Below are 19,892 nucleotides of genomic sequence, written 5' to 3' on the forward strand. Positions count from 1 at the left end.
CAGGCCCAGGATGGACTGCAGAATGGGAGGGTGAGTTTAAATGGTTTGTGACTGGGAGGCGCAGTTTAGTGTGAACTGAATGTGGGTGTTCTGCAAAGTGGTTCCCAAGCCTCTACTTGGTTTCCACTGATGTAGAGGAGGCCCCAGCAGGAACAGTGGATGCAGTATACCACATGAACAGATATGCAGGTGAACGTCTGCTTGATGTGGAAAGTAGTCTTGAGGACTGGGATGGAGGTAAGGGGTGTGATGTAGGGGCAGGTGTAGCACTTTTCAGTTGCAGGGAAAAGTGCTGGGGGCTGGTGTGGAATAGACAAGGGAGTCAGGGAGAGAGTGGTCCCTCTGGAAGGCAGATAAGGCTGGGGAGGGAAAAATGTCTTTGGGGTTGGATTGCAGATGGCAGTGTCGGAGGATAATGTTTTGGATCAAAATCCTTAGTGCTGTCTCCTACAGTGAACATCAGTGCAGGGGTTTGTCAGCAGAATAGTTTGGGGTCCAAACATCTTGAACTGCTGCACCAACCTTTCCTCTCCACTTCATAGGATCAGAAGTGGGAATTTCAGCTGACGGCTGCTCAGTTTTCAGTAACATTTGTGACCAGTTGGATGTTGTAGCAGGATCAGGACAACATCCATGCCTGGGCTAACAATTGGCAAGTGACTTTCAGGCTATGCATGCCAGGCAACAGCTACCATGTAAGCTTAAACACTTGGTGTTTAGTGCTATGTTATCATTGAATTTCCCCCTATCAACATTATGGGTTTTACCACTGACCAGAAATATTGTGGCAACTGGAGCAGGATAGGTGCTAGGAATTGTGGCAACAAACTCACCAGATGTGCCCAAAACTTGTTCTTCACCTATTTCAGACATCTGTCTTACATGGTGGAATATTCTGCACTTGCTAGCTGGGTGCTGCACAAAAGTAACTATGACTATCCTGGAAAAAGTAACCTGCTTGACTTGTACCCCATCTATCACCTTCAATGTTTATTCAACCTACCAATAATGCACGTGTCTATAGTGGGTCATCTAACAGTGTGCCACAGCTTGCTAATGCTTTGGCATATTCCAAATCAATGAACTCTGTCACCAAAGAGGACCACAGAAGCACTACCTGCAAGCTTCTCCTCTAAGCCCCATAATCCTGACTGAAACTATTGGTTCCTTTTGCTGTCATTGAGTCAAGTCCTGGGCTTCATCTCTAACAGTACAAGTGATCCTATACTGCACGAACTGTCGTTCAAGATGGTGCTTGCTGCCACCACTATCTGCTCACTATGGAGCAACTATTGTTGGCATTGCCAGTCAATTTGGTACAAATAAAAAGACAAACCTATCAAATGTCATTAAGCATCTTGGTATCTGTCTTTTTTGAAGATCATTTGAAGCTTATCTTGCACTCTATCCTGTACTAAGCTTCATCCTCATTGTTTTGAGAGTTGGAGTAGAAAATCCTCCCATTCAGTCAATAGAAAGAGGAATTGCATAAAACACAATAACAAAAGGCTGACAGATCTCATAAGGGTATACATTCTGGTTGAAAAGTGGGTGCAGTGATAACTGGTGAATTCATAGTATTCCATAGCTTCCCCAGATTCTGATTATGGTTCCAGTGGCTCAGAAAACTGTATGCACCAGTTCTGGTTCAAGTAGGTAACGGTTGGTCAGTTAGCTTAAACTTGATTGTGGTAATGGTGAAATCTATTGAGTTATGGCAGGACATTGGAGTGAATGTAATCCAGTCCAGTTCACATTCCTTTGAAAGGGGAAAGGCTCAAGAGTTTAGAGCTCTAGCTATAATAACCAGGTCAGTGGAACCAATAGAGGTGACATAACAGGGTTTCCAAAAGGCTTTCAATAAAGTGAGTCTTTTTCTTGTCTCAAGATCAAGGTCCAGTATGAGACTAATAGTGTGGTTAGAGTATAGGATAATAGAAAATTGATAAAAAGTTTGACTAACCATAACTACTGTGGCACAGTAATCAGTTGGGGCATCAACTGTTTGTTCATTCTCATGACTTGGTAGAAGGGACAGGTGTTGGAGCTGAAGTTTGATGTATAGCTTGATAGGAAGACAAGTTGAGGAGAAATTCAAGTTGGCATTCAGTTCCAGCAAGTAGGAAGGTAAATTCAATAATTCTTATTTCAAGAAGTGGAATGTGAAAATCTCCATTTGTAAGGAGCATCAATGAGGTGATCTTGTTGAAATGGATCCCCAGCGGGCTCAACAGGAAGATTCTGAGAAAGCCTCACCTGTGTGGTTAACTTAAATGGAATATATTCAAAATTCAATAAAGAAATTGGTTTTAAACAAGCAACATTTCCATTACAATAGTTTTTAACCAGTGCTTTCCGTCCAGTTTAAGTACTGTCTGACATTTTCTTATGTAAATTATTGCTAGCTACTACTCTTGTAGGATGGAAGAGGAGCTTCATAGATGACCACATTTCTCTGCCCTTTACTCCTACCCTCTCCCTTGAGCAGCAGTAGCTTGCAGCATTGCTGTCAATGCTGGTGACAGTCCTCCAATTTTTAATTGGCTTCATGGGCTGACTGCATTTTGGATGTGAATGTAATCTATCACATTGTACTATTATGTTTCATATTCTGAGTAGGTCTTGATAGCTGAACCACTTTGTTGTAAAGAACCCTAAGCTTTATTTTTGCTTTGGACAGGTCTGGAACAGAGGATCCCAACACCTGTTTCACAACTTGGTAACTACTTTGCTCCTATTCAGTCAAGAGAAGATAATAAGGAGGTTAATAAAAAGGTTGATATTCTAGAGATTCTGCGAAAAGCAAATGTGGATGTGAAACCACTTCTATCCAATCTCACAGCCAATAAGGAGAAGCTGAAGGAGAGTTGTACGTGTCTATTTTTATACTTGGCTCAGAACACTTTCTGAAGTACAGTCTGAAATAATCCAGTTGCTTTTCCACTGTTTTGAGTTTCCAAACACCTTTTCTATAACTTTGTTTCTAAGCTGTCTTGTTGGATTTCTTCATGGCATCCTAAAGACCCTTTGTACAGCTTCAGTGATCATATGAATATGCTGAACCTCTGTGCTATTTGGGTCCTTTTATGGACTGGGGGGTGCTTTCTTCTCTGAATCTTGAATTCCAAGCTTCTAATTGTGAGCATGACAAAGCAGATGCTAACCTAAGTTAGAGCTTTTGACTGAGTCACAACTATATCATAACTTGAATGTGAAGTGTAGTTGTTTGCACAGTGAACGGGGAATGGTAGTTTGATACAATCGTGGCTGCTTGTGAAAGCTGCAGTTTGTGCTGATACCATGTGAAAAACATGAAGTCAGTTTGCACACTTAAAGGAGAAAAGTGCATGGTTCCTTGTATCATGAACAGCAGTACTCATTTTCTAACCCCAAAGTATTGCTTAAAACGTGAATGAAATCATAGGTTTTCTGTAACTGTCGTCTACTTTACAGCACAGACTGGAGTGGTGTTATCTGTGGAAGAAGTGGAGGCAGGTCTGAAGGGTCTCAAAGTGGAACCAGAAAGGAAACTTGCCACTCCATTCATGGTTGAACATCTGGAACAGACTTTGACCTCTTCATCAGGTTCCAAGCCAGCTCAAAGAGACATGGACATGACTGCTTTCAATAAATTGGTTAACACTATGAAGGCAAGTGGGACCCTGCCTTCACAGCCAAAACCTCCTGTAAGTAGATGGTTGATTTAGACTCTGGTTTTGACTAATCTTTTAATGTTATGGCTTGACCACTTGATTGTAGTGATGGGCATAATAAGTAAGTCATTATAAAAATTGAGCAGAACCTAATGGTTGAGACTTGTGAATATGCAGCCTCAACATTGTTCTAGGCTAACATTTAGCCTTTCTCAACACTGGCATCCTCTAGTAAAGCATATGGAAGGATTTATGTGGCCTTTTTTGGTTATTCAATATTTGAGCAGCTGTTAGAGTAAACTTGTGTACATGTCAGAATTGGCTGAATTAAAATTGCAAGCTCAGTTGACTGCATAATATGGGGGCTTCTTCAAAGTTCTTAGTGGCCTAGATGATGCAAATTTATTGAAGGTTTTTTGAGCGTTTGGTTCAAATGTGTGTCTCTTTGAAATGCCAGTGTAGTTAAAGCTGTAGTGAGCAGCTGGGAAGCTTCTGACCTTGTATGCATGGATGTTCTTTCTGAAATTCACTGCCCTTGTTTTCACAGGCCTCCAGTGGATTTTTATTGCTAATTTATCACTTTGACCTAATTTATTTACTTTTTTTAATTTTAGTGGTCTGGAAACCATGATTTGATGTGTCATGTCTCCACAATTGGTGTTTCAATTGCAGACACTGAATATCAAACTAAGGTTAATTGACAGTAGCACCACTTTAATTTTGCACTTTACTGCTAACATTATTTTGCTGATACTTGTTAGTGGGACTTGTTTCAGCAGTCCTGCTTGGATTTTGCTTTGATTCCACAGTGACTGGGATGGTAGCTTGATACTGTTCTAGTATATTTACTATGCCAAGTCTCACATCATCTCTCCACTGGCTTGGGTTTGCTCGTAGCTGTTACCCTGCTCTGTAACCCTTGTTCTCTCTGCTTTTACCATGCTTATTTAGGACATTGTGTATAAGCACTTCTTCTCTCAGAAGTGCTCAACTCCCTTTTTAAACCTGGTTTTACATCCTTGTTAGCTGGCTTAGTAAACAACTTCCATTGTGAGCCTATATCAGCTGTTTACATTCCATTATTCCTGTTATCTTTCGACATGGTCAACCATAGTAGACCTTGCAGCACTTAGCCTAGTAATCACCTCTGCACAGTGAAAGTATTTTGTGGTAGGCTTTCACTTCACTTTTCTCTTCCACTGTTGGTCTTATTGGAAGTTTCTTTGCTTCAGTTACACAGGCTAGAAATGAAGCTAATTCAGCTTGAGACAAAGTCAATGTTGGATTTTAATAGTTGTGACTTTTTGAAACTTCTGTCTAGTATTGGGAAGGCTGAGTGAAATCATAAGTGGTGGGGCCCTTCAGTTTCATGAAGCCATGCCACTCCCTGCAAGGGTGTGTGTGCATGTGTGGCCCTCTCTCGCCACCTCGTAGCGGCGGCCCCACAACTGCAGTGTCCATGTCCGTCACCGGATCTGAAGCGGACTGCAACTGCGTTGTCTGTCTGCTAGAAAACCTGTTCGTTTTTTAAAGTACTCCTCGTCCACCTTATTCGCTTTGCAGTCTTCGGTAATATGATGATTACATATTCTATGGCTCACTACTTCTGCTTCTGACGTGCCTTGATATTTATTGGTGTTCAAACATTGCTTGCGTACTGTCACGACCTGAATGTACAGAGCCCTCCTGCAGTCTTTGTAGGATAAGCTTTGTATATCCTGTTTCAGCACATGCTGATTACCCTGAGAGCCATTTTCCACCAAGGGAGAAGTGCAGCAGTTTTACTTGAATATGTATACTGTTAGCTATATCACTCCATCCTGTGTTTAAGTTGAGTATTCAAATCTCATGTTTTAAATGCTCACAATTGCATGTGGCATAGTTTTCATGTTTTTAGCATCAAATGTTTCCTATATTTGTGGAGATGAGCTGTAAAGCTTTTGTTTTGCAGTTTTGGGTCTTCACTGTTTGTTCCCTTTTTGGCTGCCATGCATTTTCAGTGATGTACTGTATAAATATTTTCTAGTGCAAGGCCTAAGTTGAGACTCAGGTTACCATGTGACCCTTGCATCCAGTAGGCCTGTTAATCCAAGATAACAAAGCGTGAAGCTGGATGAACACAACAGGCCAAGCAGCATCTTGTCAGCACAAAAGCTGACGTTTCGGGCCCGAAACGTCAGCTTTTGTGCTCCCGAGATGCTGCTTGGCCTGCTGTGTTCATCCAGCTTCACGCTTTTGGATTCTCCAGCATCTGCAGTTCACATTATCTCTGGCCTTTTTTAATCTGTGTTGTTTTTTATTCTTCGGCTACTGAACTGGATGGTGTTGTGTTTAAGTTTCTTGCATGTTCCATTTGGGTCCACTTAGCAATGAGCAAAGTTGGTCAGTCTTATCAGGCAGTTTTGTAAAAGTAATGGGGATATAAATAAATGGTTTAGTACTGAAATGTAATCCAAATGATTTTGTTTTTCCCCTTTTTACAACATACTGTTTTCTTTTTTTTTGCTGAACTGTGACACAAGGGGAATTAATCTTGGCTTATCTAGTTTTGGACGTGGCTAGCTTCTAAATTCCAAATATAACTGGTATCATTTGATAGTTCTGGATTCTTTTTTGTGTTTATCAGCTAGCACTATCAATTTGTAAGTAACTTTGGTATTCGAATCTCCAACTTGTTCCAAAACACACTGACTTTTAACTACGGCACACACCACTGAATTTGTACTGCAGCAGTTTGAAAGTCATTCACCCCTTTAAGATCCTCTTTAGAAGGAAGTGAATGTGGCCTACACTTTTTCCCTCTCTGGAAGTCAGTCTTTCTGATGGAAATGGTCTGTGGCCCAATCTTGTTCTGGTTAACAGATTTTTGTTCATGTGCTTGGATCAAACTTTGAATTTTTGTACAGGAGATTCTACCACCCCATGTAATGGGGCCTCCATCACCAGATATTCTAGGTGACCTGCTTGGAAACCAGAATCATTCTACGTCAACCTTGCTAAATCAGCGAGGCCACTCCTCTCCAATACCAACATTCCAGCAGTCATCCCCATCAGAGTTCTTCAGAGTCAAGTCACCACTTGGTGAGTGCAAAACCTCAACTCCAATTACTGAGAGGTTCTTTGCATTATGTTAATGTTCATTGTTTTTCAAGTATAAATCCGTTTGTTTGTCTTTGTCCACCCTGCCTGATGAACTGTCTTCCGTTTTTCTGCAACAGTTAACTGGTTTTTAAAGTCCTTTTAAAATCCCTTTAAAAATATTTCCAAGTGAGTGAAACCCAAAGGACTCCAGGATTAAAAATAGGTAAGGATAAAGGATCTTTAAAGATGTAAAGAAGACCAGTTACTTAAGCAGTGATAGGTTTACAGTCATCTGTATTTTAAAAAGGACTTAAACCTCAAGTCAGATTCAACCAAAGAAGTGGTTCCTATTGTCACAGCATGCGATGTTGGGGGTGTAAAGTTTCCTGTTAACTCCTCAGTTACAGCATCTACTGATTTGCCTGGCCTTATGGCAAAATAGCTGCTAATTTCTGCACACCTTGAGTAAATAACCACATTACCTTTTTGAGTTACTATTTGATTAAGAAATCTCAGCAATCAAATACTGAAGCAATGATTCAAACTTTATTGCATGTAGTGACCAAATATGACCCCCTCAGTTAAGCAAATTAAGCTTCCCAACTCAACTTTACCTGGATTCCACCAGTCATGTCTGTTTCTGGAAGTCTTGGATTCATTCCTTGTGTGGTGTTCTTTGAAGTTCTGCCATTGAATTGTTCTGGTGTTGAATTCTTGTACAATCTTTTTCTTGTGTTTTGTGGTGTAACATTATCAATGATTCAATAGATTCTTTCTTTCCATTCCCAACATTATAATTCTGGGAACCTGGTCTGTGGCTTGCTGCCTTATCTGCAGTAGCTTCCCTGTTCCTTTTTTACATTTGGGCTTAGCTGTCTAAAACAGCTTTTCCTGCAATTAACCAATTTATTGCACAACATTGCTTCTGCAGGCAGACTTAATTGCCTGCTGCTTGTAAGGCAACAAATCAAGTAGTTGCCTCCTCTCCCAGGAAACAGCTTATTCCAGAGTGTTTATTGCTGCTGTCCCTAGTAACAGACTTTTTGGTTGCTTTCAATTCACAAATGGTTCAGTTGTGATACCTAATTCAGTCACACCTTCCTACTTCTGATCCCCTTAACTGACACCCCCTAAGTGTTATCTCCTGTTCTCCACCCCCCGCCCGTTTGCTAAAAGGCTGACAAACCTCCCTCTTGAACAACACACTCAAATAGTTTTTAATCTGACATGAACCATTGTTACGTTGTGTCAACTAACTAATTTTTTTTGGGTTCCTGTGTTGCCTGGAAGCTTTTCTTTTGGAAGGGGCTCAGCAATTATCCAGTTGAATCCTAAATTTCCAATTTTGTTCGAGAGAACACATTTTGAACCAACCCAATATGTTGATGGTTCTGTTGTAGCTTGCATCTAAGTCAATCTCTTCCTTCAGTAGTCTTGTAGATTTTTAATTTCCAAAATGAAAGCAAATTGCTGGGAAAGCTTGGATCTAGTAGTATCTGGTTATTTTCTCCCCTCAGACACCTAATCAATGTACTCAGTTTCTCCAGCAATTTTTCTTTTGTCTAAAGAACACTCACTTTTCTTCCCCCTGTACCATCAAAGCTCAAACCATTGCTTTTCAAACTTGTGCCCACTGACTTTCACTTCAAGCATCAAAATCGGCTAACCCTTTTGAGTGGTGGGAGGAGGGGAGTAGATGCCTGCTATTGCTGTGTGGCTTTCAAACCCACTTGGGGGTCCAACTATGACATAAGGATGTCTTAAACGTTGGCTCCATTTAGCATGGCAAATGACAATATTTGATCTACCTACTAATAAACTTAGAACATAAAGTACAGCGCAGTGTAGGCCCTTCGGCTCACAATGTTGTGCCATGGAATAATCCTAATCCAAAAACAAAACAACCTAACCTACATTTCCCCCTCCATTCACTGCTGTCCATGTGCATGTCCAGCAGTCGCTTAAATGTCACTAATGACTCTCTGCTTCCATGACTACCACTAGTAAACCATTTCATGCGCGCTCAACTCTGGGTGAAGAACCTCCCTCTGATGTCTCCTTTCTATACCTTCCTCCTAACACCTTAAAACTATGACCCCTCGTGGCAGTCAATCCTGCCCTGGGGAAAAGTCTGATGTGAAACAAGTTCCTACTTTCAACCACCCTGTCACCAAGCATGCAAAAACACAGCTGTGCAGAGGATCTGATTTGTTGGCTAAGTTAGCAGGAGCATTAGAAAAATAGTATTCTCTTGCAACTGAAGTTTAAGTTGCTGGTAGTCCTGAACTTCTGAGTAGACACTTGAGGATAAGCTATTTTCCTTAGATCATTGATTCACAACTTTGTAGTTATGTCTGGTGGGCCCTTAAACCAGTTTAGTATTGAGTTCTTTCAGATAGCAAAAGGGTTTCTGGTTTTTCCCCTCCTGATTTGCTGTAGTCTTCCTCCATCTTTTCAAATCCGTGTAACTTTTAAACAAACTAATTCATGTTGCCTGTTGGAACTTAGCACTTCCCAAAAGATTTGGCCTTCAAATTCAACTTTATTAGCAAGCCAGCCACCACCTTTTTAAACTTTTTTTAATTGGAACAATCAACTGTTCAGCTGTGTTGGAGATCTCAACTTATTTGGCATCACTAATGAATTGATGTAAGAACAAACAAGTGAAATCTGTTTTACAGAATAACATGCTAATTGTTAGACATCTAATTAGTTTTTCATGAGATTCTTCATAAAAGATTTTATGAAAATAAACTGGAAAAACAGACTAATCATAGAGGTAATGGCCTAGTGGCATCATTGCTGGAGTGGTAATTCAGAGACCATAAATAACATTCTGGAGACTAGTCTGAATCCCAGCACAGCAGATGGTGGAATTTTGAATTCAATAGAAACCTGAATTTATTCTGTTGATGACAATGAGGCCATTGTTTCCTGTTAGGAAAAGCTAATCTATTTCACTTATGGCCTTTACGGAAGAAAACTGCTATCCTTACCAGGTCTGGCCTCCACATAACCACATTGCTATGAATCTGGAGTTACCTTTTGAACTGGCCAGAAAACTCAGGCAATGAATGCAGCACTGCCCTATCCTGTGAATTTAAGTCATCTTTTCCTCTTCAATCAAGGTCCTTTTCCCTATTGAAAAATATCTTAAGGCTCGTAGACATTTGACACTTCAACTTTGTGAATCGACAGGATGGAAACAGACATTAAATCCAGATATAGTGACTGTTCCACTTTTATTGCTCTACACTTTTTTTCAGGTTATGCTCCCAATGCTCCACACATCCGCGATCACTTCCAAGGATTACCGTTGCCCAAAAACATATCACCTATTCCAGCTCCACAGGTATTTGGAATTTGAATTCCATCTGATTTTGATTTTGCTCAGGGGGATTAAAGTAAAACTGAAAATTAGCTTGAAAAAAGTAACACTTCCAGGCTTAAACACCATTGTGGTTTTTGCCAGGGCTGAAACTTGTTTCTGGTCTCTTTTACTTTAAGAAGCTCAACAGCCAACTGTCCTGTCCTGGTGAAAATGTTTGAATTTCTAATTTCAGTCTTGAGACTTGTCATGATGTAGATGACTGGACTGTAGACAGTCAGTCAGTGTCTCAACACCAGATTATTGACCAACATTGTGATTTTTAAATCAAGCTTTGAGTGCTGCATAATCACCTGGCAAAGACGCAATGCTCAAATCACCTGGTCCTGTTGGACTATAACCTGGTGTTTTAAAGTTGGTTGTGGTACAGGCTTGTGTTGAGAAATAGACATCAGATTAGTTACAGCAGGCAACTCAAGCCCACCAGCCACAGGGTGGCTCTGATCTTTTTGATCAGATCAAGTTTGCAGCTGATTCTCTTCAATGTGAAACAGGTGCTCAAACAGTGAATCCTGAGTGACCAATTGTTGTTTTTGATCTGCACCAAATTTGCACTTTAATTGGTGATTCTGTGATATGTATATGTAGTAAGTGATTTCCCCTGCCCACTTAAGTGAACTGAACCTTCTTGAAATGTAATTTTCAGAATTCTGCTTGCTTTTAATTTATACAAATTTACCTTTCGTTTTACCTAACTAGGTAAAATGTCAAGTCAGTCAACTGTTCAACTTTTAAATCATCAAATTCAGTGTTCCAGGTTTTGGCAAGTATTGGTTTTCTTGTTGTGAACTGAAACTGAACTAGGCTTTTGTACTCCAGGCTGTTAGCCCATCCCAACTGGATATGCGACAGGGTGCCATGGATGGCCTTCCGTTTGCACAAGATTTGCACATGCCAGGTGGAGATGTTTACCAACCTGGATATGGGAAGATGCATCACGATCACAGGGATGGCTATAGGGTCAGGTATGGAAATTTTCCAAAGAACATGCTGTCTGTTACTCTAACTAAAATAATAGTGTAAACACTGCTCCAACTAATTCTCAACACTCAAAATTGGTTGACACTTCTACAAGCCAGTATTGTGTTCATTGTACCACATCAGTTTCATGGAGCTTAGATTTACAATTGAGCAATAATTAGTCAGAGGCCATTTCTACAGCATAACTTGAAGGCTAGGTATTTGAAGCAAATGTAGCCTCCAAAAAGGTGGCAAGTTTGTATTGGTGTGACCACATCTCATAGCAATTGTTTTACACAGGCTTTTACATATGAAAGCACAAATTAGAGCATCGCTAGATCATCTGGACCTTCAAGCTTGTTCTGCTGTTTCAGAGATAGTAAGAACTGCAGATGCTGGAGAATCACTTCTGAAGAAGGGTCTAGGCCAGAAACGTCAGTCTTCCTGCTCCTAACTGCTTGGTCTGTTGTGTTCATCCAGCTCTAAACCTTATCCTAAGCTTGTTCTGCTATTTAGTCAAACTTTATTCTGGTCTTCCTGTGCTGCCTTGAGTGCCAAAGTAAATGCCTGCCTTTGGTACTTTTTTCTTTAACTAACTAATTGGACTAGTTGACTGTAAGCCAGGTTACTGTATCAGTTTTGGGTCATGTTGTAATGTCTATCCCGGTTTTAGGCAGCAGCGAATTAGCCGATCACCTGGGCCAGCCAGTCAACACCGACTCAATGCAGCATCACCATCGCAATCTTCCTCATTTACAAACATGGTAAGACTTTATTCAGGACTTACACTACTTTTTTGGATGTGTTTCTACAAAGGTTGCATTAGTACAAAATGCACAACCTAGAGCCCTGAGGTTAAAATGGCAGGGCATATGGGATTGTGACTAGTGTTCATTGTGAGTTTAATAGAACATTTAGCATGTTAAATAATCTGTAGTTCTGCCCTACACGTGATCTGTTGTGGCTTGTAACTACATGAGTTCATAGGTGGAGGATCCAATTGTACAGTGGGAGCTTGTTGTCAGGGGCATAGCAGGGTGCTTTTTGTCCCTGCCAAAAAGTGCTGTGCAGAACAATATCTAGGGCAAAGAGAAAAGACCTGAAGTTGTCTTTTCATAAACAATGCTACATTTTTGCAAAACCATTTTGACTTCTCTCCTCCTGGCTTAGAATTTTGTCCAAAAATAGATTAACCCAAAACTGTCAAATCAGTTGGTGTGGCAGTGTCTGAAGTGACCAGTTGCAATAAATTGCCTCACGTTAGAACAGTTAATCATCCTTCCCCCATGCTTGCCCTCCATGATCCAGAGGGATATTGATGGCAGGCTAGATTTGAAGACTGGTTATGAGCAAGTGTCACCGGACCCGAAACAATAACTGACTTCTTTTCTTCACAGATGCTGCCAGATCTGCTGAGGTTTTCCAGCAACTTTTTTTGTGCTGGATTTAGACTACCTGTCCTGGAGACTGTGTAGAATTAGAGCTTTTACCTCACACAAAGGGCCACCTTCCTGCTAAGTGAAAACAGTTTGAATATTTTTGAGGTAGATTCTTGTTGATCCACGAGGCAAAAGGTCATCAGGCTAACTGGGAATGCCAGTTGAAGTTACAATCTTACTAGCCATGGTTTTAACAAGTGGTGGAGCAGGTCCAGGCAAAAAGGTTGAATGGCCTGCTCCTAATTTGCATGTTTGTATCAATGTAATTTTACACTGACTTTTTTCTTTCCCTTTCCTCCTTCCAAATAAGCTTTCTCCATCATTCACCCCTACCTCAGTAATCCGGAAGATGTTTGAAAGCAAAGACAAGAGCAAAGATGGAAAAGAGAATCGTCCTGTGAAAGACTGTGTAGAGGATGGGCCCCTGATAGAAGGTATTAGATGGTTAGCATCAACTCTGTACACAGCCAGCACTATCTGCTTGGCCATGTCATAGTTGTCATTTTAACAATACAGTTGTCCAACTTCTAAAATATACAATTAATTTACTTCCACTCATGATCACCTCAGATGAGCTTTTGAAAATCCATTGGTTATGGTGGGATTGAAAGTGTCTAAAACTTTTAGCCTGGCCCTCCTGGATTACTACTTCAGCAATGTTACCACTGCTTCACTACTGCTTCTTAGCTTGGTATCATTGGCAAATGCTGAAATGTTGTTCCTTGCCACATGTTTTGGTAGCATTACTGTTTGCCATTTTGTCCCAGTTTGGGGAAAGTTTGCTACTGATTTTTCTAGCCTTTGCCATTTTCAATCAATATTGACGCTGAAGTTCCTGGTTCATGAGCCTTGTTTTCTAAGGTCCATAAGATCTTTTGGAAACAGGAGCAAAAGTAGGCCATACAGCCCATTTGAGTGTTCTACCATTCGTTAAATTCCTTCCCACTACTTTCCTGCTGCCTTCTCCTTTTTCAAGATGGTGACACTCTTATTTGCTGCCCTTCCTGCATATTTCCAATAATGGATAAAAATAGACCATGGCAAGCTGCCCTCCTAGCTTCACTCTTACTTTTTAAGCAACTGCTGATTCAAGCTGTCCTGACCGCTGATTCGCCTGCTCTCAGCATAGCTGCTTCTGGAACTGTCCTTCTGTATTCTCCATTTTTGTTTCCAGCTGTTTTGGCAACATTCTGTCTTCTATCAATTTAAAAAGTACTGAAGTGTTTGAAACTTGCATTTGTTCCCTTTTTAATGGGACCTAATACAATCTTTGTATCTGTCTGTATGCTGGCTTTCTGAAAATGCACCCAATCCTGGGGTTGACATTTTGTGTACAAAATTCAACCCCCCATCTGCACCCCCCCGCAAAAAAAAACACCAAGCCAAAAAGATTTGTTTTTGCTGGAACATGATAGTGTTTTTGAGCCAGATGTTTTAATTGAATATTGTACTGGCACCTGCAGATCACCTGTCTTCTGGCTCTCCAATGGAAAACACTGACAGAGGGGCATCTCCAATCGGAGGGACAAGATCGACTTACCACAGATCAGCTTGTACGACTCCCCAGTTAAACCAGATGCGTTTCACCAAAGACCAAGACTACAGGCCCAGATCCACAGGAAGGAAAACACCTACCAGAGCTTCTCCAGTTCCTGGATCCCCTTTTCAAAGGCCCATTTGTCCTGTGCCCATTATGTCACATGTTCCACTTGTACGCCAGTCTCCTCCCCACTTACCACCAGGCCTAGTCCAGAGAATGCTGGCACAAGGAGTTTCCCCACAACAGTTACATCCAGCACTTCTACATGCAGGTGAGAAAGCAATTCAGTGTTTTAATCCTGGGCTTAAACCAGGTATTAACCCAACTTTCTAAACTGAGTTCAGAGGATTCATGACTACTGACTAGGTCACCCAAAGGGTTAATGAAATATTGTACTTGTACTTGTGTGGTGTTCATTCACTGCATAATACAAGAGTTTGGAGCATGTTTTGTACCAAATTGGATATTAGGGCCTTAAAACTTAGGTGTCCTTTTTTTTCTGTACCAGAAGAAACAACTGCTGAACTGGCTGCTTTTGCTTCAATCGTCCTGTTAGCCCTTGAGGATCTCTAACAACTAAGTATGTGCCCAACTAGAACAAAGCCTGATGTTTAACAATGAAGTGCACTTGTTGATCATTGCAGGTTTAAACCTTCAAAAGATGCAATGCTGAACAACAAGGAACACTTCAAGGTAGGGGATGTAAACTGGAAGAGAGCTCATGGCATGGAGCTAGCCATGGTCGAATGGAAGCAAACAATCCCATGAAAAGTTAGTGTGACCTAGCTATTTTGAGATGCTTCAGTTAGAGGCAAAGTACATTTCAAGGGTGAACATTGGGGAAACTAAAAGCACCAGGTTGCTTTTTTAACCATGGGATGTAGATTTTTTCTGAAGAAAAATACTCATCCATCTGATACAAATTGAGAACCAGTCATGTAACAATAAGTGGGCAAAGAGGAAACCCAGACAGGAAGAGAGCATGACCATAAGTGAATACCAACTATCATGTAAGTATGAAGTGGTTTGTAAGGGGTGGAGAGGGTCTTTGTTTAAGACAGCTTGATGTATGCTTAAAGATGCTGGGCAAAGCTAGAATTTCTTTCACCAAAGCAGAAATTTATTGGAGCAGCTCATTAGGTCTGGCAGCATCAGTGTCGAGGAGTCAGTTAATGGTTTTTGGGTCCAGTGATCATTCATCAGATCTGATTTCCCTCTAGATGCTACCAAACCAGCTGAGCTTTCCAGCAATCTCTGCTTCTGTTTAGCTTTTTTGAATATCCACACTTCTTTGCTTTTACCTAGAATTTTGATCATTTGTCGATCCCCCAAATTGCCTCATGACCGAGCTGTCTTGAACAGCTGCTGTTACTGATTTTTAACCCAAATTAAAGGTTCAGCACATCAGAGCGACTTGCCTCTCTCTCTCTCTCTCTCTCTCTCTCTCTCTCTCTCTCTCTCTGCTGTGTTGAGAGCAGTTCAGTCAACCGCTGCTGTGGATCAGAGGTCTGTGTCTGTCAAACCAGTAATGATGGCAGCTTGCTGTTTCTGACAAGACAGAGTTGAATTGTTGTTTTCTTTAAATGGTGTGTTTCATGGTTGCCATTCTTGAGACTAGCTGACATTGAGTTGATTATTTCAATCCCACTAGCTGCCACAGCCCAGTGTTCTCTGGGATTACGTTGGGTGTCCTGAACTCTTAGTCCATTAAGAATGGAAACATCACTGTTCTATCACAGAATCCCTAGAGTGGAAACATGCCCTTTGGCCCAACAAGTCCACACCGAACCCCAAAGCATCCCCCCTATGATCCACCTAATATAGGCCCTCTACCTCCCTGAACACTGCAGGTAATTTAGCATGGCCAATCCACCTAACCTGCACATCTTTGGACTGTGGGAGGAAAACAGAGCATCTGGAGAAAACTCACGCAGACATGGAGAATGTGTGCAAACTCAACGCACAGTTGCCCAAAGGTGGAATTGAACCTGGGTCCCTGGTACTAGCCACTGTGCTGCCCCTAAACGTTAATGTTTACTGTTCCTCCACAGAACTTAAACAGTGCATCAGCCCTCCTCTCCTCTCCTGTCTTTTGGAGGGAAGAGAATGACTGACTGGATTGCCAAGTGGCAAATATAACGCCACTTTAAGCAAGTGTGTAGAAGGATAGTCCTGGCAGGTACAAGCTATTTGGGTGTAGTTTTGGAAACTGTTTTCAGATTTGATTTGATGATTCAGCATGAATTTTTTTGACTGACTGGTTGAAAGGTATATAGTGCAAGTTAGTGGATTTTAAAACAGCTGACAAATAAGACATGTATGTTAACCAAACATTAAGGTTTGGAGTAGAAGGATCAGAATCCAAATGGATGATGGAAAGTAAATCACTAAATTTTTGTCATAGGCAACAAACATTTTTTATGCATAATTTCAAAATATGTTGATTTCTCTTACTTGGACAAGTGGGAAGCATCACGTATGATTTGGACTGCCTGAAGTTATAGGACTTCTGCACAAATTAATGGCAGATGAACTAAGAGTAATTTCTGTTGCGGTTGGTGTCAAAGCATATGGGATCTTTGACCTCATTAAAATGCAAATGCCTTTAAGGCTGCAGAGGAAATTTTAATGGCTCTAGGAATGTGGGATTCTGGTATAAAGTTAATTGGAGAAGCTGAGGTGACTTGAAGTGAAGGATTTTATGAAGATTAACATTAAAAAGTAATGAAGATCTATTCCTATTAGTATGAAACTTGGACACAAATTAGAAGCTCTGTAGAGTCTGAAATGTGGAAAGATTTGAGTAATAATAACTTGGAGCCAGTTCCCTAACATGGAACTAATCAAGTTTTCCAAAAGAGATTGTTTCAAGGCAATTAATTGGCACATGAGTGACCAGCTTTCAAGCTACAAGATTAAGCAGGGAGTGGCTTTGACTTGAGTCTACACCAGCTCTTCAGAGTAATGAGCTGAATGTTCTTGTGGTTCTTGCAACTGCAGTATTTTATTTACAACCTGTAAGGTACAAAGTTTATCACTTGTGACACCAGTTGGATGGAGAGAGGAATGCTGACCTTGCACCTTGGCTTAAGGTGCAAGTGTCTAGACATGAGCCTAAAGGAAGGAATTAAATGTCAGAATAAGACTGCAGCTCATTTAACTTGGGACCAGCTGAGAAGTCAGTAAAAGCCATTGTGAGCAGAGAATTAAATGTTTGTATAACTTTATGACTAATGAGAGTTAGTGGTGTCCTGTCCTCGAATCTCAAGTGCTGTCTGTCACCTCCCAGTTCTCTTGAGCCATCTAGCTGGTCCAGGTTGGATGGAGCATGTCAGTGTTATGATTTGTGAACTCCATTTCACAAATTCAAAATTTTAACAAATCTGGATAGTGTGTATTGGCATTTAAAAGAACTGATCCCTATTCCAAAGGTAGGGATAGCAAGAACTGCATATGCTGGAAGTTAGTCAATAGAGTGGAGCTGGAGGAATACAAGTCAGGCAGCATCAGAGGAGCAAGAAAGTAGATGTTTTGGGTCAGGGTCCTGACCTGAAACATCAACTTTCTGGCTCTGCTGCCTTGCCTGCTGTATTCCTCCACGCTACTCTGTATTGACTCTATTTAAATAGTGGCTTACTGTTCTCTTCAAGATATCTCCAGTAAACCCTCCAAACTATACTTAATTTAACTGTGTACCAATGACTGAAACCTTTTTTAAACCACTTCTCAATCTCCCCAGCAGGTATGTTTCCATCAGGCATGGATCTGTCACACTTGCAAAGCCTCCCCCCAACACTGCTTGGGCAGACATTCTACCCTCTTCCAACAAGTGGTCTTCCTCTTCTAAATCCTCGTGCTACACTCTCCTCAACACACATTCAGGCTTCTGCAACACCCTTGCAGCACCTGGCCATGATCAGACAAGGTAATGAGTCCACTGCATATTTTACTTAGAGGTTTCAAACCTCCTGGATGTGCACCTTTTTTGTTTCAGAAAAACCTGCAGACTTTGTATGAGAGCATCCCTCTTCTCAGCCATGCTGAGTTTTGTGCTCTAGGATGGCTTCTGTTTCCATTTTGGGTCCTTTGGTAGGATAAATATAGTTTGTGTAGCAATGCAACAGTAAATATTTGGGATTGGAGAGAAGGATGTGATCAGTATGAAAATCAAATCTGTTAATAAATGAGTTGAAAGCTGTATGTCAGCAGTTGTCTGCTGGCCACTTTCCAAATAATAAATCTGCTCATTCAGTGTTTGATGGAACCACCAACACTCATCCTACTGCAGCATCAGGAGTCTGAATGTGCTGAACAGGCTGGATTACTTGACAGTAACTTCTGGATTTCACTGACTCCAGTATGCTGTGAAGACATTCCCACCACCTGAATACAATGAATGGAAAATCTGTTTAACAGCTGCTTCAGACCTTTTTAAAAAAAAATCAGCTATCCTATCCTAAGCATGTTTAATGCTTCCAAAATTTTTTGTCATCGGTATAGCAAATTTAGCACTTACTGCTAATTTTTTGGCCTTAATTACTTTCTCCTAATCCAATCACTCTACTATATCGCACTTTTGCTCTAAAATGTTTAATATACTTTAATTTTTCCTGGTTTGAACTACTGTATTAGATCATAACATAGCAGGAGGAGGCTATTCACTATCATGGCTGATCGCCCAACTCAGTAGCTTCATCCTGTTTTTTCCATAGCCTCTTTTGATCCCATTCACCCCAAGTGCTATATCTAGTTGCCTGTTGAATGCCTTCAGTGTTTTGGCATCAACTACTTCCTGTGGTAACGAATTCCACAGGCCCACACTCTCTGGGTGAAGAAATGTCTCCTCGTCTCATTCTAAGTTGTCTACCCTGAACCTTCATATTGTGACCCTGTTTCTGGACACACCCACCATCGGGACCATCCCTGTGTCTACCCCCATCCAATCCTGCTAGTATGCAAGTGTCTCTAACTTGCTGACATTACTGCTGTGTGCAAGACATTTCTTTTGAATTGACACCCAGACAGAAGATGATGCTAAGAAAGGCACAGTGCAGGATGTTGAACCGGTGGACAGTTTGAGGTGAGTGCTGCTTTGCCACAGCTCGTTGAATAATGTTGCCTCTTCTAGCCAGATTCAGCCTGTTGAGACAGGGAAGGGCAATCTGCAGTGATTTTTAGAAAATAAGAATTGGACTATTGAGTTTCTCACTCCCAACCTTGAGTATGTGTATTGGATGATAAAGTAGGGCAGACTGAACAGTTTCGGTGGACCTCCAGTTTAAGCAAGGTAGAAAATAGTCAAGATTGTATGGCTTCAGTCACTAAAAGTCTCTTTAAAGCATACTGATACCATTAGTTTCCCAACAGAGGCTGGCCCCTAACACTCTAACATACAGCTATGCAAAGGGAGCCCCTTGCATTCCAGTCAGCAACCTACTGTGATTAGAATCGTGTTCAAAAATCCTAGAATCTGATTTTCTGCATTTGAAGCAGGCTTTTTATTTTTAGGATATAGGCATAGTTGGTTTTATTTTTGCCTATCACTAGCTGAGTGGCTTTGAGCCATTTCAGAAGGGGTTTTGAATCCTCCATAGGGAGGCCTAGACCAAGTAAAGAAATCTGACTACTTTCCCAGAAGAAAGTAAAATCCAGTTGGCTTACTATAATTGGTGGGTTTTGACAGCATTTTTTGACAAGTTTGTATGGTATCAGAAATTCATCGAGGTCAAACAAGTTTCAAGGGATAGAATTGATTTTACCCTGACTGAAATATCCTATCATGCTCTCATTTATCTACAAAAACTAAAGTTTGTGGCAGGAGCTTAATCAGC

The 19,892-nt window shown here is 41.0% G+C and overlaps 1 protein-coding gene across 3 annotated transcripts in view; it reads left to right on the top strand.

Moving 5' to 3' along the window:
- eif4enif1 (eukaryotic translation initiation factor 4E nuclear import factor 1) overlaps positions 1 to 19,892 on the top strand; it is a 54,971-nt gene that overhangs the window by 31,534 nt on the left and 3,545 nt on the right. The window contains exons 9-17 of one of the 3 annotated variants that reach the window (XM_048556445.2): positions 2,681 to 2,869; positions 3,454 to 3,686; positions 6,560 to 6,734; positions 10,001 to 10,086; positions 10,942 to 11,087; positions 11,756 to 11,846; positions 12,832 to 12,955; positions 13,985 to 14,332; positions 17,801 to 17,986. In XM_048556445.2, coding sequence (XP_048412402.2) covers positions 2,681 to 2,869; positions 3,454 to 3,686; positions 6,560 to 6,734; positions 10,001 to 10,086; positions 10,942 to 11,087; positions 11,756 to 11,846; positions 12,832 to 12,955; positions 13,985 to 14,332; positions 17,801 to 17,986 — 1,578 coding nt within the window. The remainder of the gene's footprint in view (positions 1 to 2,680; positions 2,870 to 3,453; positions 3,687 to 6,559; positions 6,735 to 10,000; positions 10,087 to 10,941; positions 11,088 to 11,755; positions 11,847 to 12,831; positions 12,956 to 13,984; positions 14,333 to 17,800; positions 17,987 to 19,892) is intronic. The other 2 variants (XM_048556446.2, XM_048556447.2) reach the window with 2 other exon arrangements.

The sequence above is a fragment of the Stegostoma tigrinum genome, chromosome 26, assembly GCF_030684315.1.
Source record: "Stegostoma tigrinum isolate sSteTig4 chromosome 26, sSteTig4.hap1, whole genome shotgun sequence".
In the NCBI taxonomy this organism is placed as follows: domain Eukaryota; kingdom Metazoa; phylum Chordata; class Chondrichthyes; order Orectolobiformes; family Stegostomatidae; genus Stegostoma; species Stegostoma tigrinum.